Genomic DNA, 25000 nt, shown 5'->3' with positions numbered 1-25000 from the left:
CATGTCTTGTATTTAAAAAGGATGTTTATCTTTCGTCGCCATGTAGTCAGATTAGGTCCCCACACCTTTATGGAATTAACATAAGGAAACCAAATTGCATTCATTTTTTTCTTCCACAGTTGCTTCACATCAAGAGTAACAAGTTCCTAACTGTAAATAAACGCCTGCCTGCTTTGCTGGAGAAAAATGCCATGAGGGTGATATTGGACAGTTCTGGAAATGAAGGCTCTTGGTTCTATATACAGCCTTTTTATAAACATAGTTCCCCTGGAGATAAGGTAAAAAAGGACATCATGATTCCATTGTATCATCATTTGATATGTAATATGTAATGAAAATAATGATGAAAATGAAATATCTAGTGAAATGGGTCATGATATGAAAGGGGAATTTTAAAGATTTTTTCAAAATGATATTGCTAAGCAGAAAAAGCCTAGATCAGAGGAAAAGAAAAAGAAAGAAAGAGATCTTAATTCATAGATGAAAAGTAGATTTACTTTTTTTTCATGAAATAAACAGGAAAATGTAGAGAATTGTTGAATTGTCTGGAAGGTGCAAGGGCTTGGCTGGACGTCCTGCTTATTGAAATGTAATAGATATACATTTCGAACCCAACACCTCACATAATCATGTCTGGCCTGTTGGGCAGAGATTACTCTGCATATGGCCTCTCATGCATTATTGTGGCCTTAACAACACCTTCCCGTGTTGCTTCCTATTTTCACATAGTTTTAACTGAGTTCTGGTGGTAAAACAGTGAAGGAGTAGGTGGTATCGCTCATTCTAGACAGAACTCATCAGTGAGTGGTTCATGATCTTTTTCATATCCAACCATCTCACTCTCACATTATAGTGTGCTGTTTTTTATTTGTCCTATTCTTACCTAATCAGCCCTATATCTCAGTCTTATTCCTAATGCTATAACTCCTATACTATCTCTCTGGTCGGCCTGTGGACCAAGTCTTCTGTATAGGTAACTATTTGTAATTGGAATATAATCATGTGACAGTCTTGAAAATTGAGATGTGAGGCGGGAGAGATCCTGCACCCCTTTCTTAAGGCCTACAGAATCTCTCATCAACACAATTGGCCCAGGACAGATGATTCTCTGTTAATGAACAATGACTCTTTAAGCAGAAACAAGAATAAATGGAACAGATATTTTGCACGCCAGGAAATAATGATAATAATAATAATAATAATAATAATAATAATAATAATAATAATAATAATAATAATAATAATAATAATAATAATAATAATAATAATAATAGTGTTGATAATAATAATAGTATTAATAATAATAATAATTGTAATATAGTTATAAAATGAGTATACAATACAGGATGATTGGATTTAGTGCAGCTCTTTATTTTCAAGCTAGCTGGATACGAAACGAAAAATAATAAACGGACAAAACAAGGGAGCTAAAAAGTTCTTATTATTATGTGAAGTGGTTCTTATCAAAAGGGTTGGTATGAACGTATTATTTACACTACTGTTACATCCCCCTTCTCAAATAGAACATAAGCATATTTTTAAATCAAGATTGAGATAGATATATAAACATGATTTTAATCAAGACTGAGATAGATATATAAACACGTTATGCTCGTAGGGCCTGTCTAGAGCATAGAACTTAGAACATCAAATGTAATTTGGGGACCCTAGGTTAAGAACCTCAGATCAGCCAATCAGTGGGCAGGATGCCAAAAAGTAACAAAACATAACGTAAAGATTTAAAGTTCCAAATGACCTCAGTAAGCTTTCCTAATCTTTTTAGATTAACATAAGGTAGGATGAGATCATAATAAGTTGGGAAATAGGCTCTTCAATGTGGGCATCACCTGAAAGAAAAAAGACTAGAGGTCTGGTAACTTCGACCCAGTGGAGGGCATTATTGTGTCCCTTTATCCACTGGTCCCTAACCTAGTGTTTGTCTTTGTGTTCACCTCAATATCCATTAATATTCAGTGTAGGCATAGAAATTTGGTGCATTGTGGGTATTGTGTATTGCATTCTACAGCACTACCTATACTAGTGACATTGCCTATGAAATGACTGTAGACTATTCTGACAGTCACTCTTCCTCAAGGGTATTATTGCATGTCTACCTGTGTAGAGGGTAATGAAGAGTGAGAATAAAGTGAGGTGACAGCTGACGATAGTAGAACTTATGGTTAGTAGTTTTCGACGAGCCTTTTAGGGCGGATAATTTCCCGACCAGACCTTGTGTGGTGGGTAGGTACAGGAATGTGAGTCTCCAGGGCATTGTCTGGACCATTGTTTGTCTCCTGCTGTGCAAGTTGTGTTGTGTACTCTTTGTTGTTGTTGAGCGATGGAGAACCTGGAGTCTTTCTTTCCCTAAGATGTATACGATTTCTGCGGACAGTACCGTTGGGTGTCTCCACTGTGTAGCTTCTTGGTTCCGCGGCATGATCTATCACTGTTGCTGCTGACCATGTATTGTAAATTGGGTCTTGTAGGAGGACCGGCTGACCTCTATGCAGATGTGGAAGAGTGTTAGATACTTTGTCGTATTGTTCCTTTTGTTTCAGCTGTCTATGTTTCAGGTTGTCCCGAGCTTGATCTATTCTGGGGGTGATCTTCATTGTTCGTGGTATTGGAGTTCGGATTGATCTGTTGAACAGAAGTTCAGCGGGGGAAGGTAATGTCTGGTCAATCGGTGTAGTTCTTAGGTTGAGTAGAGCAATCTGCGGATTTTGTTTGGTCTCTTTTGATTTCTTTAAGCAGTTCTTAACCGTCTGCACCATCCTTTCAATGAAGCCGTTTGATTGTGGGAAATAAGGACTGGAAGTTATATGTTCGATTTCCCATTCCTTCATGAATGCTTTAAATTCCGTGCTTGTGAACTGTTTTGCGTTATCGGTCACAAGCGTGAGAGGAATACCGTGAATAGCAAACACTGATTGAAAGTATTCAATTATCTCTTGACTTGTCATGGTTGTCAGTGTTTTTACGAATGGCATCTTGCTGAAGTAGTCTCCCATTAGGATATAATTTTTTCCATCCATATGGAATATGTCTGCCGCTAACTTCTCAAATGGGATATCTGGTAGTTTGGGCTGTAATAGCGGTTGACGTACCTGGCTTTTTCCATATTTGTTGCAAATCTGACACGAATGTACCTTCATGGTGATGTCTTTTGTCATACCGATCCAAAATACATTGTTTTTTGCACGTAGAATGCATTTGTCTCGACCTTGATGACCTGCATGAATTTTGTCCAGTATCATTTCTCGTAATTTCTTTGGTATCAAAATAGCTGTGCCTTTAATGATGAGGTCATTGTCAAAAGAGAGTAACTCTTTCATGGACCAGTAAGGTCTAAGTGCTTTCTTCACTTGACTGATGTCTTCAGGCCAACCTTCTCTTATTTGCTTTGCGAGTGAGGCAAGTTCTGCGTCGTTTGCTGTTTCCTCTAAAAGCTCAGTCCTCCTCTCTGGGCTTATTATTACATGATGGATTGTGGCGTCCAACTCAATTTCCTCACCACTTGTAAGTTTGTTTCTGGATAAAAAATCTGCAAAAACCATTTCTTTGCCAGGTTTGTATGTAATGGTGCACTGGTATGGTTGTATACGTAGGAGCATGCGCTGTAGTCGTGGAGGTGCCTTCGCAATGTTTTTCAACTGGATTGTCTCTAAGGGCTTGTGGTCAGACTGTACAGTTATCTCTTTGCCGTAAATGTACGTATGAAATCTTTCACATGCAAAGACGACGGCCAGCATTTCACGTTCGATATTTGCGTATTGTGCTTCTGTGTCTGTCAGGCTCTTGGATGCAAAAGCAATGGGCTTTCCATCCTGTAGAAGCGCTGCTCCAAGACCGTTCAATGAGCTGTCCACTTCTATCGTGGTGGATTTGTGAGGGTCAAAATAAGATAGCCTCAAATGCTGGTGGATGTCATTCTTCATCATTTGGTATATTTTTTCATGCGAGCTATTCCAGTTCCAGACATTATCCTTTTTCAAAAGCTCTCTCAGTGCGGTAGTTCTTTCGCTTAACCTTGGAATGAACGGACTTAGGTATTGGATCATCCCAAGAAACGACTGCAGTTCAGTTTTGTTGCTTGGACTGGCCTTTGATTTGATGTTGTCACACTTGCTGGGACTAGGCTGGACACCTTCTTGGGACCATTCTAGACCAAAAAATGTAATTTTATCCTGTCTGATGAAGCACTTCTTACTGTTGAAAACAAGGCCATGTTTTTTTGCTACTTCCATTAAATGGAGCAAATTTTTGTCATGCTCTGCTTGGTTCTTGCCATATACACATACGTCATCTGTGATACCTTCTACTCCTGGGCATTGTTCTAGAATTTCATCCATTTTTCTCTGAAAGACATCTTGGGAGACGCTGAGCCCAAAAGGGAGTCTTATAAACTTGTATCGCCCAAAGGGTGAATTGAACGTTGTCAGCAGACTTGATTCTTCATCTAGTTTGATTGCCCAGTATCCATGCTGCGCATCTAATTTGGAAAAGACTTTTGCATTGGAGAATTTATGCGAGATTTCTTCAAGGGTTGGTGTCCTATGGTGTTCTCTTTTAATGGCTTTGTTAAGATCTTTGGGGTCCAAGCACACCCGGAGTTTTCCATTAGATTTTCTACTGAATGCCAATGAATTTACCCAATCTGTTGGCTGACTCACTGGCTCAATGACACCTATTTCTTCCATCCTGTTTAGCTCCTGTAGTAGCTCGTCCCGTATGTGTATGGGGCATTTCCTTGGTGGATGTATTACAGGTGTGGCGTCTTCCCGGAGAGTAATATGGAATTCCCCTTCAAAGTTGCCAATGGAGTCGAAACATTCGGGAAAGTCGTGCTTTAGCTCATCGAGTGGTGTTTTTGTTTTGGCTTGTATAGCGCAGTTTATTTTCACCAGGTTGAGTAGACGACATGCTTCAAGTCCTACAATATTTGGGCTGTTTGAGTCTACTGCATAAAATGTGAGGCTGTGACCTTTGCATTTGACTTGTAAGCATCCTCTCTGATCAATTGTACCACCTCCGTAGCCAGATAAGACTGTCTTGTTTCCTGTGAGCACTTTGTCTATGTCTTCATCAGGATATATTTGGTTCAATGCTCTCACTGTGATAATGTTTGCATCCGCACCAGTGTCGACCTTGACTCTCAGGTTCATAATTTGTGATCTGTGAGGTACTTCCAATGGAATTCTCGTATATATTTCATCTCTCTTATTTTTGTCAATCCCAACAGTATCAATGTTGAATTCATCGTCATTAATAGTTTCTGCCATTAGGTCATGAACTTTTGGCTTGAGTGTAAATCTATGATTTTTATCCCATTGTTTATGGTCTCGATTGTTTTGTTTCGAGTTAGGGGGGATGGATCTGCAAACGTTTGCCCAATGGTTAGGCTTGTCACATATCTTGCACATTGTGCCGAAAGCAGGACATTTTCTTCGTTCGTGTCGAAGACCGCATTGACGGCACTGTTGTAGTTGTCTATAATCTCTTGCTTTTATGGCATCTAGTTCGGCCTGTGTTCTTGACTCCGCTCCCGAGGCTGCTGTGCTATATTCTGCCATGTGCCGGATTGATGCCTCGTGGCTTTTAAGTAAGTTTATGGCTGTTTCGAGATTAAGCGCATCACCCTGTTCTAGTAGTCGCTTTCGTTCGTTTTGGTATTTACAGCCTTTAATCAGCTGCTCCAGCATCCTGTCATTGCGTATGTTCTCATCTCTAAACGAACATTTTGCTGTCTTGTTCCGTAGACGCAATACAAACGCTTCTAGGTTTTCGTCTGTCATCTGGGACAGTGACTGTAGCTCTATCCTTTCCACCCATTTGTTGGATTTTTCTACTAAGAAGTTTTCAAAAACTTTCCATACCTTTATTGGGTCTTGTTTATCCACTGCTGATAGTTTGGAGGACTGGACGATGTCTCTACCTTTGGTGCCCGTAGATAGCAGGATGTAATGATACTTATTTGCATTATCGACATTGTTTATAATAAAAAACGATTCCATGAATTCCTTCCATTCGTCGTATGCTTCTTGTTTGTTGTCTTTGCACCAATCAAGATAAGGCATTGGTACCTGACTAAAAGCCATATTAATCTCAAAAACAATGTTACCTGCTCAAAATAATGGACACAAGGGTAGATAAATAGTAGGTTTACCGCTGCCACCATGTAATATAGTTATAAAATGAGTATACAATACAGGATGATTGGATTTAGTGCAGCTCTTTATTTTCAAGCTAGCTGGATACGAAACGAAAAATAATAAACGGAAAAAACAAGGGAGCTAAAAAGTTCTTATTATTATGTGAAGTGGTTCTTATCAAAAGGGTTGGTATGAACGTATTATTTACACTACTGTTACAATAATAATAATAATAATAATAATAAAAATAATAATAATAATAATAATATAATAAATAATAATAATAATAATAATAATAATAATAATAATAATAATAATAATAATAATAATAATAATAATAATAATAATAATAATAATAATAATAATAATAATAATAAATAATAATAATAATAATAATAATAATGTAATAATAATAATGTAATAATAATAATAATAATAATAATAATAATAATAATAATAATAATAATAATAATGATAATAATAATAATAATAATAATAATGATAATAATAATGATATTATAATAATGATATAATAATAATAATAATAATATAATAATAATAATAATAATAATAATAATAATAATAATAATAATAATAATGTAATAATAATAATGTAATAATAATAATGTAATAATAATAATAATATAATAATAATAATAATAATAATAATAATAATATAATAATAATAATAATAATAATAATAATAATATAATAAATAATAATAATAATAATAATAATAATAATATAATAATAATAAATAATAATAATAATAATAATAATAAAATAAATAATAAATAATAATAATAATAATAATAATAATATAATAATCTGTAGTAGTAGACATCCTTCCATCCCAAGAAACGATGGTTTGTGCCCTGTGTGATTTTGGTCTCATCAGTCTTGTTGTGAGGAGCGACGGGTTTGACTCAGCAGCCCGATCCTCACATGGCAGTCTCTACCGCACATGTAGTTTGACTGTGGGTTTAGTGCTTGGTTATGCTGCCTCTCTTTCCTCATTGCTTTCCTCTCCTCAAACTTTTTTTTCTCTCCTCTTCTCACCTCTCTTGAATCCCTCGCTCACTGCATAACTACAGCCACTGTGGTCTGCAAGCGATACCCATGTGTTTGAGTTGATGCTTGTCAATTTCATGTCTCGCTTGCAGACATCATAGAAACATAGAGCTGGGCAGCCAGTTGGTCATCGTCCAGAAGCTAGTTCACCATTCATGATGTCTTTGGGTATGCGCCTATCTTCCATCCCGTCTACGTGACCAAGCAAACATCGCTGGCAGAGTATGAGATGCATGCTGAGGAAGTTCACTCTTTCTAGCACTGCGATATTGATGAATCTGTCCTGCCACTTGATGCCAAAAGATGGAAGTTTTCCAGGTGGTTCTCCTGTCTAGCAGATGTTGTCCAGGATTCACTTGCGTACAGTAGGCTACTGAGTATGCATGCCTGGTAGACTTTGAGTTTGGTATTCAAAGTGAGTTGCTTATTGGTACACACTCTCTGGCTCAGTTGTGCCATGACAGCGGCAGCTTTGGCGATTCGCTTTGAAGTGATCAGTGACTTCTAGCTCCTCATTGTTAAGGGGGGGGGGGGGGGGGGGGGGGGGGGGGGAGCGACACTAAAGGGTTACTTTTATTTTATTTGATGAAATACCCTAAACTTCTATGCACAGTCATAATGTATATGTTTGGGAAGGATGATTGAATATAATTTTTTTCGAAAAAAGTTGCCCGTTGCTATGGAAACGACGCCATATTGGAAAATAAACAACAAATCTTAAAAAGTCAAAGGCTTTTTTGTTTTTCAACAGATTGCCATAATATTTTGGCCATAGGTAGAAAAAAGGAAAATAAAGAGGTTCTAGAAGCCCGATTTTTAATTTTTAAATTAAATACTTTAAAAATGAAGTTCAAAGTTATTACTCGATTATTCCCCTTGAAAAAAGTTACATAATTTTAAACTACTCATAACATTATTTTTTTTCAATAATCCGGCTCCTAGAGGCCTGCGTATTTGTATGACACTCATTTGTAGAAAGTTTGAAGAAGATTGGTTGAAAACTGAGGGAGTGACGAAAATTGCAGTTTTGAGAAAAACGCATTTAAAAGTCAAAGTAAACAAGTTTAGGGAAAAACTCTCCTCTCGCTCTCTGATTGGATTGTGACCACATGGCATAATTAAGAACAAAGTGATTGGTTGTTGAAGATAGAGGAGATTTTTTTCATTTCATTGATATTTTTTGCCTTTACTTAGTTATAAAGACTATTTGATATTCTTTCATGAAATCAGTCCACTGAAACTAAAAATGGGCAGGATTTAACCATACTATGGGTCACAAAATACGTTATTTTGAGTCGAAAAAAACAACTGAAAATGAAGTTCTCATGCAATTTTTTATGCAGACAAATGGTCACTTGACAACATCCCACCAAAATCTAATTTTAGCAAACTGGGTCAAAATTCATCATTTTTAATGTCGCCCCCCCCCCCCCGCCCCTTGACGCGAATTGCTAATGTAGAGGGGATAGCCTGACCTATGACTTTAGTTTTATTGAAGCTGATCGTCAGCCTGAATTCCCTGCATGCATGGGAAACCCTGTCCATTACCCGCTAAAGGTCTTCCTCGGCATGCAAGCACAGAGCTACGTTATCTGCAAATAACATTTCCCTTTTGGGAACTGTGCAGACCTTGGTCTTTGCTCTCAGTCGTGCCAAATTGAACAGCTTCCCATCACTTCTGGTGTGCAAGTCTTTTGTTTATTTTATTCATCTTAACAACGCCACTACCACATCATCTCATTCATCTGTAGTGTTTCATTCATCCTGTTTGTTGATAAAGGGGAAACCTGAAATGTCCATTCATTCTGTTTTCGTAATTAAATTGAAGCTTATATTCAATTTCACATTGTTGTTTATTTAAGTATGTAAGTAGAGAATTGTCTTCTCTTTTACACCATACCAATAACTATTGTTAATTTAATAGAATATGACATGTAACCCTTTTTCTTGAATGCCTCACATTTATTTCTAAAGATGCGATCCAAAGAGACCAAGTTTAACATCCATAAAATTAGCAGATAATCAATCCACAATTAAGTTGTATGATTTGTCTGAAGACTATGACATGGGAGTTTAAAATGTTTAGTCATCAAACTTATTTGTAATGTTGATTTCATTCCTTCAGGTTGTAGTTGGTGACAAAGTAGTGTTGAATCCAGTCAATGCTGTCCAACCCCTCCATGCCAGCAACTATGACCTTGTGGACAACCCAGGTTGTAAAGAAGTCAACTCTGTCAGCTGTAATACTTGCTGGAAAGTCAATCTGTTCATGGACTATCGGGAAAACAAAGATGATATATTGAAGGGGGTATGTATCACTCCTAACTAGCATGTCTGATATCAGCTCTTTTGATGAGAGATATCATATTCAAGGGGACATTTAGAGAATTCAATGCCAAAATATAAAAGAAATGGTGGTTAAGAATTTACGTGAATGTTGAGCTTTCAAGATAAACCAGTGCTTGTATTGCTTTTTGAAGCTCTGCATATTGATACTGTTATATACAAGTTGTCCCAGAAGTTTGGAACCAATAAGATAGTAGTTTGAAACAGACAGCGCAGCTAAGCACATGATGTTAACTCGAAAAATGACTAAACAGCTTTTCAACAATTTTTAAAAATACACACATCTGTAATGGATTTCAACGTGTCCACCAGTGATCAGTACTTTGATGTGTCGCCCAAGTTCTCTCCAAATGTTTTTATCATTTCTTTGTCGGCTGATTCAACTCCCATCAATAAATATGGCAACAAAAAATAAAAATAAAACTTAAATGATTTCTTTATGAAATGAAACAAATTTCATAATGATATCTTCATTAGTTTAAGAATAAATATGATTTGGACTATAATTGGGAAATTCAGTTTCACCAGTTTTGATCAAAAATTGATCTTCAAACTTTCTTCAGTTCCTTTAAAAATAAAAAAAAAGAAGTTAAAATAAAGGTTTAAAAAAAAAAAAGATTAGCCGAGCTCTCTTCTCTGACTGTGCTATTTTAAGTGTAGTGATCTGTTCACTCTCCCATTTTGTAAAGCATCATTATTAGACTTTTACAAAGATTTTGACTCACCATTATTTTGATCTTGACATAGTTGTTATAGTTGTGTTGTGATGAATGAAACTGCAGTTGTTTGAAATTAAAGTTAACAGAACTGACATTTTCTTTGAAATCTTAATCTTGTTTAGCTCAATTTCAAAGTACCAGAAGATTTTTTCTATTGTTCTGCTGACCAAAAAACTTTTTAGAGTGGTGTAGAAACCAAATGCAATTTGAAGGACGTTCAAAATATTCTGCTTTCCATCATTTACATCTTATTTATCCATTTATTCTATGTACAGTCCACTCCGGATAATCGCAACACATTGGGATCAGCGAAAATGTTGCGCTTAACTGAAGTTGCAATTAATAGAAGTTTAGTTTCCTGTCCACTATTGCAACACACATAACTTATGGTAAACTCATACCCGTTGTCGTAATCATTTTTCTTTGATTGAAACAAAAACCAACTGAAAGTTACGATTAACCGAGTTGCGATTATCCGGATTGGACTGTATTTATGTATTCATAAATTAAGAAATAAATTGATTATGTATTAATTATTTTTTTTACCTATTTATCTATTATACTCAGTATCAAGTATACTAAAATAAATTATAACTCCTTGAACAAATTTGCTTTTTCCACTAAAATATACCAGGGAGACGTGATTCGATTGTTTCATGCTGAACAAGAGAAATTCCTTACTGCTGACGAGTACAAGAAACAACAATATGTTTTTCTCCGAACCACAGGAAGGACATCTGCCACTGCAGCAACAAGCTCCAAAGCATTGTGGGAAGTGGAGGTTAGTTCAGCATGATCTACTTTTAAAAGGTTGATAAAAGACTCACTTACTTGTATGACCAGCAATTGATCATGGGAGGGACATTTGGGATGAAGATTTCACTGTGTTAAATTTCTCCTCTCAGTTCTAGGCATTTTAAAAAAAGCTTACTCAATTCCTGCGATAGACCAGTGTCGCGATAGTCTACTGTCCTGTCCAAAGGATAGTAAAGAATTTCTATTGTCCGTTTCACACTATAGAAACAGGGATAAACTCTGGCTCCCTGGCTCTAAAGGACAACTTTAGTTTTTTCACTTTAAAAAAAAAATTCAATTCTAGTCTATTTTTTTATGTTGCTCATCCACATTTTAACCTTACCACCCTGTCCTTATTTTGCCATCCATAATGGCTGTGCATAAATTGTTTTACCTAAAATATCATGATGAGATGTTTTGACAATCTTTATGACTGGCTTCCGTCTTCCTGCTCTCTCTTCATTCTCTTCCAATCACTTACCAATTTCCTGACCAAGATGGTTGTAGAGGAGACATGAGAGATGATTTTGCAGCAAGTACTCTCCATCCAGATGGTCCTGAGCTTTTCACATTAATCTTGGGCTGTCCATTCTTGTCCATTCCCTTATATTATCCATCCAGTACTTCTTCCTCTGCTTTCCTATGTCCCCTGCATGATGGTTTTTGCCAATGTCTCATGGCGAGAAATGTGGCCAAACCAAGACAAATTTCTTTCTTTTGACACCAGATTTCTGTAATCCTGTCAGAGAAATAACTCTGCTGTAAACCTTTGTGTTTGACTATGGTCTGCTCATAGAATTTTCTGTTAAAGGTACAAAGGCTGTACAATATTCACTTGTGCCATCTTCATTGACATATTGTGTATTCTTTTGCTGTTATGTCTTATCATAAAGGCTTAGTATTTCACTTGAGATCCATAGGTTTTCATACATTATATCGTCCATCATTCCAAAATCTGTCAAAGGCTTTTCTGAAATCTATTATGTTTTTTTCTCACTCCTGTTGTTTAAATTCACAACACAAAAACAATTTAAAATGAAACCTCTCATTTTCATTTTACCCCACCAAAACTTATTTTCTTTAGCCTTTCTGTATTGTTGCTCTGGGTTTAGTAAAAGTTACAGCATATGTCCACCAGATGCAACATACAATCACATAAAAACTATGTATAACCGGAAACGTTTACAGAACTAATCACCCAACTGGCAGTGTAAAATCAATAACAATGAGTTTAGTGACGTCAAGTTCATTCCTTCTATTCATCTGAAGTGTCTTTCCCCTGCCAATATGCTACATTGCACTCATTTCTCAACAAGGATACAAAAGAATGTTTATATTTAATCTCTTAATACTTTTTAGGTGGTGCAGCATGACCCTTGTAGAGGAGGTGCTGGTCACTGGAACAGTTTGTTTAGATTCAAACACTTGGCTACAGGACAATATTTGGCAGCAGAGGTAAGAATGTCATACAAATATTAATGTCAAAAATTTTCTCTCTTTTTGTCTGTTTGTTGCAATCTGTATGATCTGAAATTGCAAAACAAAAATAAAAGAAAAACAAACTGATAAATAAAATGCGAAGAAAAGACAAAAACATCACCAAAAAAAAAGAAAAAAAGAAATTCTAATTTTTTTCTAATTCAATAAAAAATCGCCAGTTGTAATGTGTTTTATAGTTTCAAAAGGTAAATTGATATATGTTATATGTGATTATGGGTATACTCATATCCTTGATAACAAAAAATACAATAATTGGGCTAAAGATATGAGGATTTTCTTTAGATAGTGTGTACGGTAAATGTTTTAACTTTGCACTTTTTAGTGAAACTGATTAAGCATATGTAATGTAAGCAGTTTAATCTCCTGGTTAAGAATTTGAATAGAGGCAAGCTTATTTCTTTCATTAAAAGGACATACACCGATTTCAAAATCTCGAAGACATCCTATTTTGATGGGACTAATGGCTTTCCATACATCAGTTTCGCTCGATTGTGACTTAGTTTTTGTTAATGTGGACAAGAAAAAGAATGAATGACTGACCTAGTTTCTTGGAAATTGATTGTTCCAATAAGCTTTAATACTCGTGACGTCACTTCCCTTGTAATGACGCAAAGTAACGTAGTAACTGGTTCTAAACTATTGGAACAATGGCGGACGCCCTTATGAAATACTTCTCCGATGAGCATGAAAGTGTATCCAGAGGAGTAAACACATAAATCTGATCATGTTTTGACTTTTATACATTCTGATCACATGACATGTGAAAATGTTCTAACCACCATGAAAAATAAAAAATACCAATTTTCTTTGTTGAGAACCAAGCTGCTCGTTGCTGGGTGGATGTGACATCAGACTATTGAATCCAATTGATGGTTCCTCCATGACCTCTTGTTGCTATGCCTGTCAAGCTATTAACATGGATGCCTTTTTAAACTATAATCTTATAGTATGAGTCTCAGGTTATTCAATCAACATACAAAGCTGGAAATTGATTGTTCCAATTGATGGTTCCTCCGTGACCTCTTGTTGCTACGCTTGTCAAGCTATTAACACGGATGCCTTTTTTTTTTACCATAATCATTTACTATGAGTCTGGTTATTCAATCAACATACAACGCATACACTATTGAAAATTGTGTCAACTATCGTGTAGTTCATTAAAATTTCTAGTTTAATACACATATCAGTGGTTTTATTTTTGACTCAAAAATTAAAAATTAAGTATATTTTGCCCCTGATATCAACTGATAATTGTAAACAAATGACCAGAAGCCACCTTGAGTACGTACCTTTCAACCGGAGCAAACAACCCACAGATCCTGAGCATCACTCACAAATTTAACAGAGGATTGTAAAAATGCATAGTGTCAACAGGTGTTGTGATGCAATTTCTTCATCAATGTGTAACAATATTGTGGTGAATACTCATTAACTGTGGAACTGACTTATGTTACTCTGTTTTGCATATACTAAAGGTAGCTATGGAATTAAGGATTGTTTGCCATGTCTTTTCGTTGATTAGATAAATAGATAGTCAAATGGATTGAACGGGCTGAATGGCAGGAAATATTCTGATAATTTGTGCTTAGTAACGCTCTAATCATCAATTCAGTGTGGATTCGAGGATAAGACAAGGTAAGAATTGACTATTTTTTATTTATATAGTCTCCAATGTTAAGAAAAGCTAAAGGTTTGTGTGAAGAATGTTATATGAAAGTGTTAATTGTATGCACACCGTCTAGAACAAGAACTAGATCTGCGAGTAGATCTAGCGCAAGATCTAGAACAAATTTAGCCTAGATATCCAAGCCTTGGGGTTTGGCATAGGGATAACAACCCCATCCAAAGGGAAAACAATATCGTTACAGAAACAGCAACGAAGGAAAATAGAATGAACTCACAGGCAAACATTAGACCCTCAGAGCCATCGGAAGAGGCATGTATGAACGGCAGTTGTGAAAGACACAAGGAAGCTACTGACAGGAAGATGAGACTATCTCTGTTTTACCGCAAAAGCAAAGCCGTAAACATGATTTTGGAATGTACGAACCATGCACAGTGCTAGCAAGCTGGCATAAGTTACAGCTCAAATGCGATGTTATGACTTAATATTTTAGGCATTAGCGAGAGTGGGTGGACAGGAGCTTGAAGGATTCAAACTAGCACAGGATAAACTGTTCTCTACTTCGGGAAGGAGGATGATCATCACTCAGAGCTTTTACGTGAAGGTGAACAATGTTTTAATGTAGAGCAAATTTCTAGTTATTTGGATGATGACGAACCGATCATTGACAAATCATTAGCATATCCATCTAACATTGGGCAGATAGAAAATTACTCCACACAGTCATTTGGCACATCATCAAAAGGGGCAAAACTGCTTGTTGGTGCATTTATCACGCACCTTTAAGGAATATGCAGATAGTATTTTCATTCCATGTATCATTGATCAAATGGACTCAGTGCAAAGACTAGGTGTGATTTGAGATCAATATGAACTTGATAGTTTAATAAAATCGCGACTGAAACGTGGACATGGTCAAAGCCCTAAAGTGACATCAAGAGTGCCAATTCCATTAAATTGGGCAGGTTCCTTTGAAACAATGCAAATAAAGAAAACATATTCCAATTATTAACTATTGATTTGCCTTCATACAGGGGAAAAATTGTAGTCACAACTTGCCAAAAGAAAGCCATTAGCACTTCAACTGCAACCGATGTATCTGACAATAAAGCTTGCCTTTATTAAAAAATGCATTCTATCCGGTCCCCTGAGTGTTGTATAAAAGGGGTTTGCTTTAACTAAGAAGTGCATAGTTCCAGTGAAATTTGTTGCTTAACATACATACTAGATAAAAGACATTAAATGTTAAATCAACTTCATTATGAAGAGCTTTATAAGGTTGGGCATAGCCGTTCTTATATCCATAAAATCAATCAATATGCACTTATAATTATATGTTGTTCAGCTTCACATGTGCTTCATGACATTACATTTATTCCCGCAGGAGACCATATGTAATAAATTGTCATGTCTAACGACTAACTTGACAGCAGAAGACCATATGTAATAAATTGTCATGCCATATGACTAACTTGACCGCAAGAGACCATATGTAATCAATTTCATGGCATACGACTAACTTGACCGGTCTGCTATTTTCTTTACATTAATTTTTGTTTCCATTAAAACTAACAATATTGATTAAATTTATCCAGATATTCATACACTAATATGACTAATATTACATTTCATCATGACCAGAGAATGGTCATTGTTGTCCTTGGCATGTGACAAAATTTTACCAAAAGCAAAACAATGATATCCACAATAACATCACAACAACAACAACAACAACAACAACAACAATGACGACAGTGACAGCATCAACAAGCAATATTAAAGGGGATATTTTCTTCCACAATTCAGGTGGACAATGACCCCACACCAGATACCACACGCAGCAAATTGAGAGGTCAACCTAATCTGCCCGTTTTCTGTTTGGTATCTGTACCTCATGGCCATGATATTGCATCTATTTTTGAATTGGATCCCACCACAATGATTCGAGGCGATTCTCTTGTGCCTAGGTAAGTTTGAAAATGTTGCTGCTTGAAGCTTGAAGAAATAAATAATATTTGTATGTTGTGTTTCATTCATCATGTTTTGTTGATAAAGGGGAAACGTCCACATTATCTGTTTTCACTGATTAAATTGAAGCTTCCATTCCATTTCCTAGTTCTAGGTAAGTTTTAGATTTTACAGGTCTCAAAATTCTTCATTTTCTATGTACTCAAATGCTTTTGTAGTTTTTTTTGGTGTCAATATTAGTTCCGACTCTCTGTTTTTCTCTCTCTCTCTCTCTCTCTCTCTCTCTCTCTCTCTCTCTCTCTCTCTCTCTCCCCCCCCCCGTGTGTGTGTGTGTGGCTAGTGTGTGTGTGTGTGTGTGTGTGTGTGTGTGTGTGTGTGTGGCTAGTGTCAGTTTGGCCTATTTGTTATTGTTTTGCCATTCACAGCTGGTCAACACTTGTTTAAACTACTTTGTTGCTATTGATTAGGTCGAGGTACCCTGATGTTGATTAATCATCTCGATGGTATGGTGGTGGCTGTCAACAACAATATTTTACATATAAAAGTTTGCATGTCACATTAAAAAAAATGGTTTAGTTTAGTATCATTGGAATTTACTTATTACCGATGAATTTTGTATTGGTTACTGATTTTGAAATTTTTAGGGAGGCAAGTATGCTAAAGGAAATCAATAATACAAATTGTATGGGTGCATGCTTGTGTATGGGAATGTGTGTGTGTGTGTGTGTGTGTGTGTGTGTGTGTGTGTGTGTGTGTAGGGGGGGGGGGGGGGGGGAACTTAGCCTTCTTGTCCATAATGCAAAGTTATGCTGCCTAATGCAGAGGAGCTATGGTGTAGGATGAATTTTTGGATGTGTTCGGACATTGAAGAACTAAATCTAGTATAGTATCTAAAGTCTTGTGTGTTGTTCAGCATACACCATGATTTAAAAAATTGAGATTTTATATAGTGCATTATCCACTAAATGTGCTCAAAGCGCTTTACAAGGGGTCCCTTTCCAACAGCAACATTTAACATTTAGGACGGGACATTGCGCCTGTTAGGCAATGTTACAATTTTTTTCGGACAGAGACAATGCTGTAAACGGTCAGGTACTCATTTTACACCTAAGTACGTTGAGAGAATGTGAGTAAAGAGTCTTTTCCATACCATTAGACCACATAGCCAAACAAAGAGGGTAGTTTAGCAAGTAATATTTTTACTTGTTTCATGACTAATACAATCTTCACATCAAACAGTATTTATCTTATATCAAATATGTTGTCTAAGCACATAATAAACTACAAGTGCTGCCTCAAATGCTAAATTATTTTAAAAATAAAGATAAAAATAAAATTCTCTTTATTCATCTCATTGGAAAAATTTGTCTTTTGGGTCTATTCCATCACTGGCTAATCCAGAAACTATATGATGTTGGCATCAGAAACATAATGTTACAATGGATTGCAGCATTTCTGGACAACCGCATCCAACAAGTTCTTGTCAATGACGAGACTTCCACTATCGGCATGGTGACATCAGGTGTACATCAGGGCTCAGTCCTTGGGCCCACCTTATTCTTAGTGTACATAAATGATCTTCCATGAGGTCAAATGTGTTTCTCTTTGCTGACGACACACCATTATATAACCAGATGAGAACAACAGATGACTGCAAAACTTTGAACGACAATCTAGTTAAAATATAAGAATGGGAAACAATAAATCAAATGGAATTCAATTCATCAAAGTGCAATGTTCTAACCATCACAAATAAGAAAGTACCGATTACATTTGAATACCAACCTCATGGTCAAAACCTGGAACATGTAAGGACAGCAAAATATCTTGGCATTGAGTTTGCTAAAAATCTAAAATGGAATGACCATATATGTCACCTGGCTTCAAAGGCAAATCAAGCAAGCGCATCACTGCAAATTTAAAAGATGCGCAATTTCAACTCGAACTTTTGCTTTTAAAACTATTGTTAGACCAATTTTGGAGTATGGCAGCTCAATTTGTGATCCATATACAAAGAAAAAACCGACACTTTAGAAAACATCCAAAGAAAAATAGCAAGACACATCACAAACACATTATATCCTCTCCCAAGCGCATCTGAAATAATATAACGGATTGGCCTTGAACCCTTGAAAAAGAGAAGAAACATAGATAGAATTAAAATGTTCCACAAGATCTACTACAAAAAGTCGTGCCTCAAACTTCCAAACGACATCAAAGATATCAGCAAAAGAACAATGAGGGGACACACAGCAAGAGTAACCATCCCAACATAAAAAACGGATGCCCACCTGTATTCATTGTTCCCTTCCACCCCCCGACTGTGCAATAGCCTCCTAGCTCACGTGGCTGAAAACGGTTGCCAATGTGCCTTCATGTGGTTGCTAGAGATCACATTTAATCTAAATATTTTTATTATTGCAGTGTTTTAACATGTTTACAATGTAATACCCTACAAACTGTGGAGTTATCCTCGACAATATTGGAAGTTTCCACAAGAAGAAGAAGAAGGCTGAAATAGCCCAGGCATCAGCCGCAGTGCAGCTCCACAAACTGAGATATGGTGAGGTAACTTGGTCAAGGCCACCCAGAACAGCAGGTGATTGAACTCAGTACCTTAAGGATATGAAGCAAAGACTGTACCGCTGAGTCACACTGCCTCATGTCCACCAAGAGAAAAATAATATAAAGTGCTTTGAGCATGTGATAAAATTGGGATAAATACTGTATAAGTGTATTATTTCTTTTATCAACTACCCCATATGAGAATGAAATAGTATCCAGATACTTCACTGTAAAGGTGGAATCAATAGGACTTGTGGTAACTTGATGAAATATCATATTTACTTGATAACATGTATCATCTTCCAATAATCCAATTGCTTCTTGACAGGCAAACCTATGTACGACTTCATCACTTGTGTACAGATTCATGGGTTCATAGCACCTCAATACCACTGGATAAGGATGAGGACAAACCAATCATGAATAAGGTGAATGATTATGTACCCTAATTGTGTCATTGATGTGTCCAACATTAATTACCAATAATTAAAAGGCTTTTCGGTGCTATTATGACAAAAAAGTGCTTCAAGCTTTTCAATTTGGCAATTAAAGTAAAATTGATGTAATCTTGATTACTGTCAAAGATCAGCTGCTTTGATTAACTACATATTTTTGATTTGAATCTCTGGTGATCATTTCCTCCATTTTCATATTAACAACATTGGTATTGAACAAACAAATCAACAAATACATTTTCACAGATTGGTTGTGCAAAGATCAAGGAGGACAAAGAAGCATTTCAGATTGTTCCTGTGTCTGCTCAAGAAGTGAGAGATTTAGATTTCGCCAATGATGCTGCCAAAGTTCTCACTGAAATCGCCAATAAACTGGAAAAGTCATCTATCACTCAGAACCAAAGAAGGCAAATGTTTAATTTTTGTTATTAAATTGAATAATAATCATGCAAAAATAATGCTGGTGCTGATAATAAATTTAATGAGAGGAGTTTTACTAGGTGGGGTCCTATGATCTCTCTTGGTGGGCAGGAGATTCTTGCTATGTCTTCTATACCCCTATATCTGTTTTCCAGGTTTTGTCCTGGTCCTTGCCAGAGTCCTTGGCTGAGGGAGTAACAGCCAAATGTTGAGTATTAGTTTTGGGAGTTTATATTTTTTTCCCTTGTTAATCCTCTCTCTGTTATGTAATGTTAGTTATGTATTTTGTTTTGATATATTCTGTAAACATTTGAGTATATTCCTCTTAGTGGGATCCTGTACTAAATACACTTGGAATCTATATCTGTTCCCTATTTGAACCAGTCTCCTTTTTCTTGTCATTCAAGAATTTTTTTCAATATCTCATTTTCTTCCTTTTTTTTTGGGAACTGAAATGACCTAAATATGTCACAAGTGCCGTAAAACCATTAAAAGAGCAAACAAAAAGCAAAAATAAAAAGTAAAAGAAGAGCAAAAAAAAAAAGATATATTTTAAGTCACTTGTTTATGTCAAGATTTCACTGAATTGCACTATTTTAGTCTATTTAAAAAAATCATATCATATTACTATTTTTCAGAAAATAAAGATATGATAAGGGTGGTATTATATCTGTTATATACCCTTAATTTGTAAGGATAAAACTTTCATTATTAGATTACTTTTACATAATGGTTCACAATGTGAATAACCATGAATATATCCTGACGAGAAATGGTTGCTGATGCCAGCAGAGCACATTGCTTTTTTAATCATCAAAATTCGCTTATGGTGAAAGAGTTAAAACCATATACAGTTGGATTCTTCTTTGAATCAGCACAGCAGACGTATACACAGTGTGCTCTGAAAAATATTGTTGGATAAATGTGAATAAATGTCTTAGTCACTATCATTCTCTATGAGTTTCTCTGAGTAGCTCTGAAATGAAGCAAGTTTTTTTTTCAGGTTTTGATTTTGTTCTATAGAGGTTTGACTTCTCATGATTTTAGATGAGTAAATAGTTTGCTCAATGACAACAAATTTTTACTTAGTGCTGGATCAAGAAAATTGTTCCAGACAATGAAATTGTCACATTCTTTGTTTTATTTGCCAATTTGTATCCTAGATCTGTCATCCAGCTTATAACAGACGTCATCTACTTCCTGGGTCATCAAGAGTTATCCAATCACCAAGGAGATTGTCTTGATCTTGTCATTGCAAAACCTGATAGAGAGAGGCAAAAACTCATTCGAGAACAAAATATTCTTAAACAGGTAACGGAAACTTGTGTTTAAAAAATTTTTTATGGCGTCACTTTACTCACAGTAACGAAAATACCAAGTTATAGTTGGACGCCTAAGCTCACGGAACGATCGACTGACCGAACACGTGATTTATTTTTTCTCGCGTCCTCTCGTCTAATCTCGTCACTCCGGAATAGAAAGAGGAGGCGGAGCTTATATGATATAATGCAATGAAAGTTCTGTCCGATGACGGGTGGGGGGATATCACCTCTCCAAAACTTACCTTATTATATGAGATCTTGAGATTCTTATCTAATCATCGATTGCTCGTTTGACAGCTTGCTTGTGAACAGTTAGGAGATTATCTCTTGATTTATGGACAGGCGGCTTTGCGTAAAGGCGGTGAGTGTTGTATACATCAAAGAGTACTGCTGACCGATGAGTAAATAGTGGTTGTGTAACCCAAAAGCCCTGCCGACTCGACTGCAAGGTCTTGTATGTAATAGTTGCGTCACCATCTCAACGCTCAGGAATTAATTAGTGAGGCAGGACTCTCAGTATATATATATTTTTTAAAAAACAACGCAATTAGTGTTTTTAAACGCTTTTGAATCACACAAATACATCAGTGTGCTCGTCGCATTGAGAATTGAAAAATAAGATATAAATCAAGAAAATCGACAGAAAAATAAAGAAACTATCATTAAATTCAGAAATTTGAGCAATATTTTTTTCAAAATCACTCTACTAGAAAAAAAATGTTATTTCTAAACCTATTTATGTGAAACAAAGGTAAATGTTCTCCTTTTTGCAAGCTGATTCAAACAATGTGGTTTTCAAATTTATCGTATACGTAATCATTTGGAAGCTACAGAGAAAGGTGTTTTTGTGTAATCCCTTTCACACACACGCGCACACACACACACACAAACATATACAAACAATACACATCCCTGGTCATCTATTGCCTATACTATTAATGTTAATGTATACATCCCATGCTGATTGTCACTACCTCCTACCCCCCACCCCCCAACCATTTCCACCATCCAAGACCAGTCGGCCTTTTCTCTTTGATGTCGTATCATGGTCTCCCCGAAGCCTAACACCTCGGTCGTTGGTGGGTCAAACCCCCCTCCCCTCACCTTCCCCCGTAATCAATTTATAATTTTCTCTCCGTATCTAGGGTAGAGCCCCACATGCACAATTATCTACTATTGAATGACACTGACCTTGCCCCTCCCCTAACACATGGTAGGGTGAGGCCTGAGGTAGTCTCCATTCTTTCCTTCTCAGCTTCATTGGCCATGTCGCTGTCAGCAACCCAAGTTATCCTCTATCACGTGACCTTAGATCCGATGCTGCATATCACTTGAGAGCCTTCACTATCCAGATCTCGTTCATGGTCACGTGAGAAGGCTAGATCCGTTCGGGTTTGGCGTTCAGCGCCTCGATCGGCCCAATTTAGTTAGTCGAATATCGCCTGAGCGGTAACTTAGTTCAAGTGATGACCCAAGGTTGACCTGGGGTCATGCCTGCCAAATTACGGGGAATCCCCTAGCGAGTTCAGTTACGGTGATATCGGGTGATACCAGTCGATTTATGTTCACTTTCATTTCTTTGTTTAGCTTTACAATGAGCTTAAACACAAATTTCTTTACTCTGTAATATTTATCAAGATTTCTTTCTTTCCATTCATATGTATTTCATACCAGAGCTGTATATAATGATCGTGATATTTCAACCGTTTTTCTGTAATTTAAAATGCATTCATTTTTCCAATAAAAAATTGAATTCTTCAAACAGAAACATAAAACAAATTTTATTCTTCCACAAATAGAATCTATTATAATTGGACTATAAGTTGCTAAAATTCCATCTGGGCGTCAACAAAATTGAATTTATTATGATTTTTCAAAGTTCATTTAGTCATGGTGCACACTCAAAAATCATGATAACTTGAATGAACTGTGTAGGCTTTGTAGAAAAGTCAAGAAACACAGGAAATGAAAACGAATCTCAAAATATAATTGTTTCAGGATTTAAAACCAGAAATTAATCTTTAAAAACAAATATTAATCTCATCTTTAATGTGGACATTTATAATGAGGATGCTAAAAAGTCCTCAAAACTATGCGCTACAAGTGTCATGACAGACTACGTAATATTGAGCTTTTGAGTTTGTTTATATAGCGCAATTTTCACTAGACATGCTCAAAACACTTTAAATAGGGTCCTGACCAACAGCAACATGTAACATATAGAACTGGACACGATGCCTGTTAGGCGATGTTACAATTTTTTTCCGACAGAGACAACACTATTAAAAACAAAGATGAGGGAAAGCATTGACAACAGCAACTAGTCATGCATAGTCATCACATCTGGTCGAAATAAAATTAAAATAAATCAGTAATTGCAATGTTTGCCCAACCTTCTCGAAAAATGCAAAAAGAAAAACAAACAGCAAAAGGTTGACATTAGCAGCCCCGTTGTGTAACAGTATGGAATCAGCACAAAATATGTCACGGATAAATGAAGCTATGGAGACAACAGAGTGACTTATACAGTTATAAACCAATGTCTTTTGTCCTTCATCAACGAAATGAAAAAAATCTTTCTCTCTCTCTCTTTCTCTCTCTCTCTCTCTCTCTCTCTCTCTGTTTCTCTCTCTCTCTCTCTCTCTCTCTCGTTTCTCTTCTCTCTCTCTTCTCTCTCTCTCTCTCTCTCTCTTCTCTCTCTCTCTCTCTCTCTCTCTCTCTCTCTCTCACCACACCACACAAACTCAGATATATATATATATATATATATATATATATATATATATATATTATATATATATACACACACACATTTCTTTATGACATAGCTCCTATTTATCCTTTGTCCCTTCGTTAAGTCGTGTTTGTATCATGCATGGTTAAAATGATCACCCTTTATTAATCATATATTGATAATTACATCATAATAATTACAAACTATATAAGGTTTCTTTTTTACCCACAAAGTACTGAAACAATATTTTAACCTGGGAAGTAAATTTCAAATATATACAACTGAAATGCAAAACGACTCAGACTTTATTCTAATGTTCTTTATTGACCACCTTTGTAACTAGTGGAACTAAAAGCCAATATAATTGCATTCATATAATATTGACCTAAACTCATGTGACCACCTGTTGAACATAACTTGTGAGAGGAAGACATCTTGACTGGAATCCATACCCTCTGAATCAGCAATGATCAAAGCGTAACAAATCGGACAGCTGCACCAAGATGTTGTTACTTATCATCAAAGAACTAAGAGTGGAACCCAAAACGTGAGGGAATGAATGAAAGGTTACTTTATTCCTCCATCGGTTAGAGCAAGTTTTTAGAGTTTCTATCGTTTTGTTTGCTTATAATAATGTAATTAATAAATTAAATTTAACAAACTATACTTGAAATTGTGCTGATATGCAAAATATCTTAAAGACAGTAGTTTTTAATGATAGAGTGTATGGTACCAACATAAAGATATTGGTAAAGTCGACTGTGGTTGTGCAAAAGCGATTGTAATTTAACCAGATATCAGAAACAAATCTGTTAAGTATCACGGGAGATAACCCATTGCACTGGTTGGGAATTTGATGCGAGTGAATGACCTCTCGACTGCGGCGCAGGTAGAGAATTGAAGGCTCGCCTGTTCAACACTGTGTACTCTTGATGTTATCGCCTGAGTAATCAGTATAAGATTTCAGTGATTAATACCACGAATCTCCAGAATTGACGAGATCAAATTTTTTTGGAGAAGCTGATGGACTTAACCCATGACATTGTTTCTGGGTAAGGTATTACATTGAAATAACCATAGAAATTGTTAAAAGCAATAATGTGTTGGTAGACATCAAACATTTCCAAGGAATGGCTGATTGGCATGAAGGTTAAGCATTGACAGATCATGTTATATGTTGCCAGATTTTCCTTTCATTTATATAAAAAAGATTAGCATACCTAATTTTTTATTTCAGAGAAATTTGACTTTTTTTTTTTTAATCTGGAAATGCACTTGTTTTTTATACAATGCAGATCTTTAAAATTCTGCAAGCACCATTCAACGACA

The 25000-nt window shown here is 36.0% G+C and overlaps 1 protein-coding gene across 22 annotated transcripts in view; it reads left to right on the top strand.

The window, feature by feature from the left end:
- LOC144974983 (inositol 1,4,5-trisphosphate-gated calcium channel ITPR1-like) overlaps nucleotides 1-25000 on the top strand; it is a 212761-nt gene that overhangs the window by 44882 nt on the left and 142879 nt on the right. For all 22 annotated transcript variants that reach the window (XM_078918589.1, XM_078918582.1, XM_078918578.1 and 19 more), the window contains exons 6-14: nucleotides 120-278; nucleotides 9349-9531; nucleotides 10923-11069; nucleotides 12443-12538; nucleotides 16014-16174; nucleotides 19069-19168; nucleotides 19442-19602; nucleotides 20779-20926; nucleotides 24967-25000. The exon at nucleotides 24967-25000 is cut by the window's right edge and continues 128 nt beyond it. In XM_078918589.1, coding sequence (XP_078774715.1) covers nucleotides 120-278; nucleotides 9349-9531; nucleotides 10923-11069; nucleotides 12443-12538; nucleotides 16014-16174; nucleotides 19069-19168; nucleotides 19442-19602; nucleotides 20779-20926; nucleotides 24967-25000 — 1189 coding nt within the window. The remainder of the gene's footprint in view (nucleotides 1-119; nucleotides 279-9348; nucleotides 9532-10922; nucleotides 11070-12442; nucleotides 12539-16013; nucleotides 16175-19068; nucleotides 19169-19441; nucleotides 19603-20778; nucleotides 20927-24966) is intronic.

This window comes from Berghia stephanieae, chromosome 6 (assembly GCF_034508935.2).
Source record: "Berghia stephanieae isolate SIO BIC M18660-M18661 chromosome 6, UCSD_Bste_1.3, whole genome shotgun sequence".
In the NCBI taxonomy this organism is placed as follows: Eukaryota; Metazoa; Mollusca; class Gastropoda; order Nudibranchia; family Aeolidiidae; genus Berghia; species Berghia stephanieae.
The sequence above is the reverse complement of the archived record's forward strand: the minus strand, read 5'-3'. Positions and strand labels throughout refer to the sequence as shown.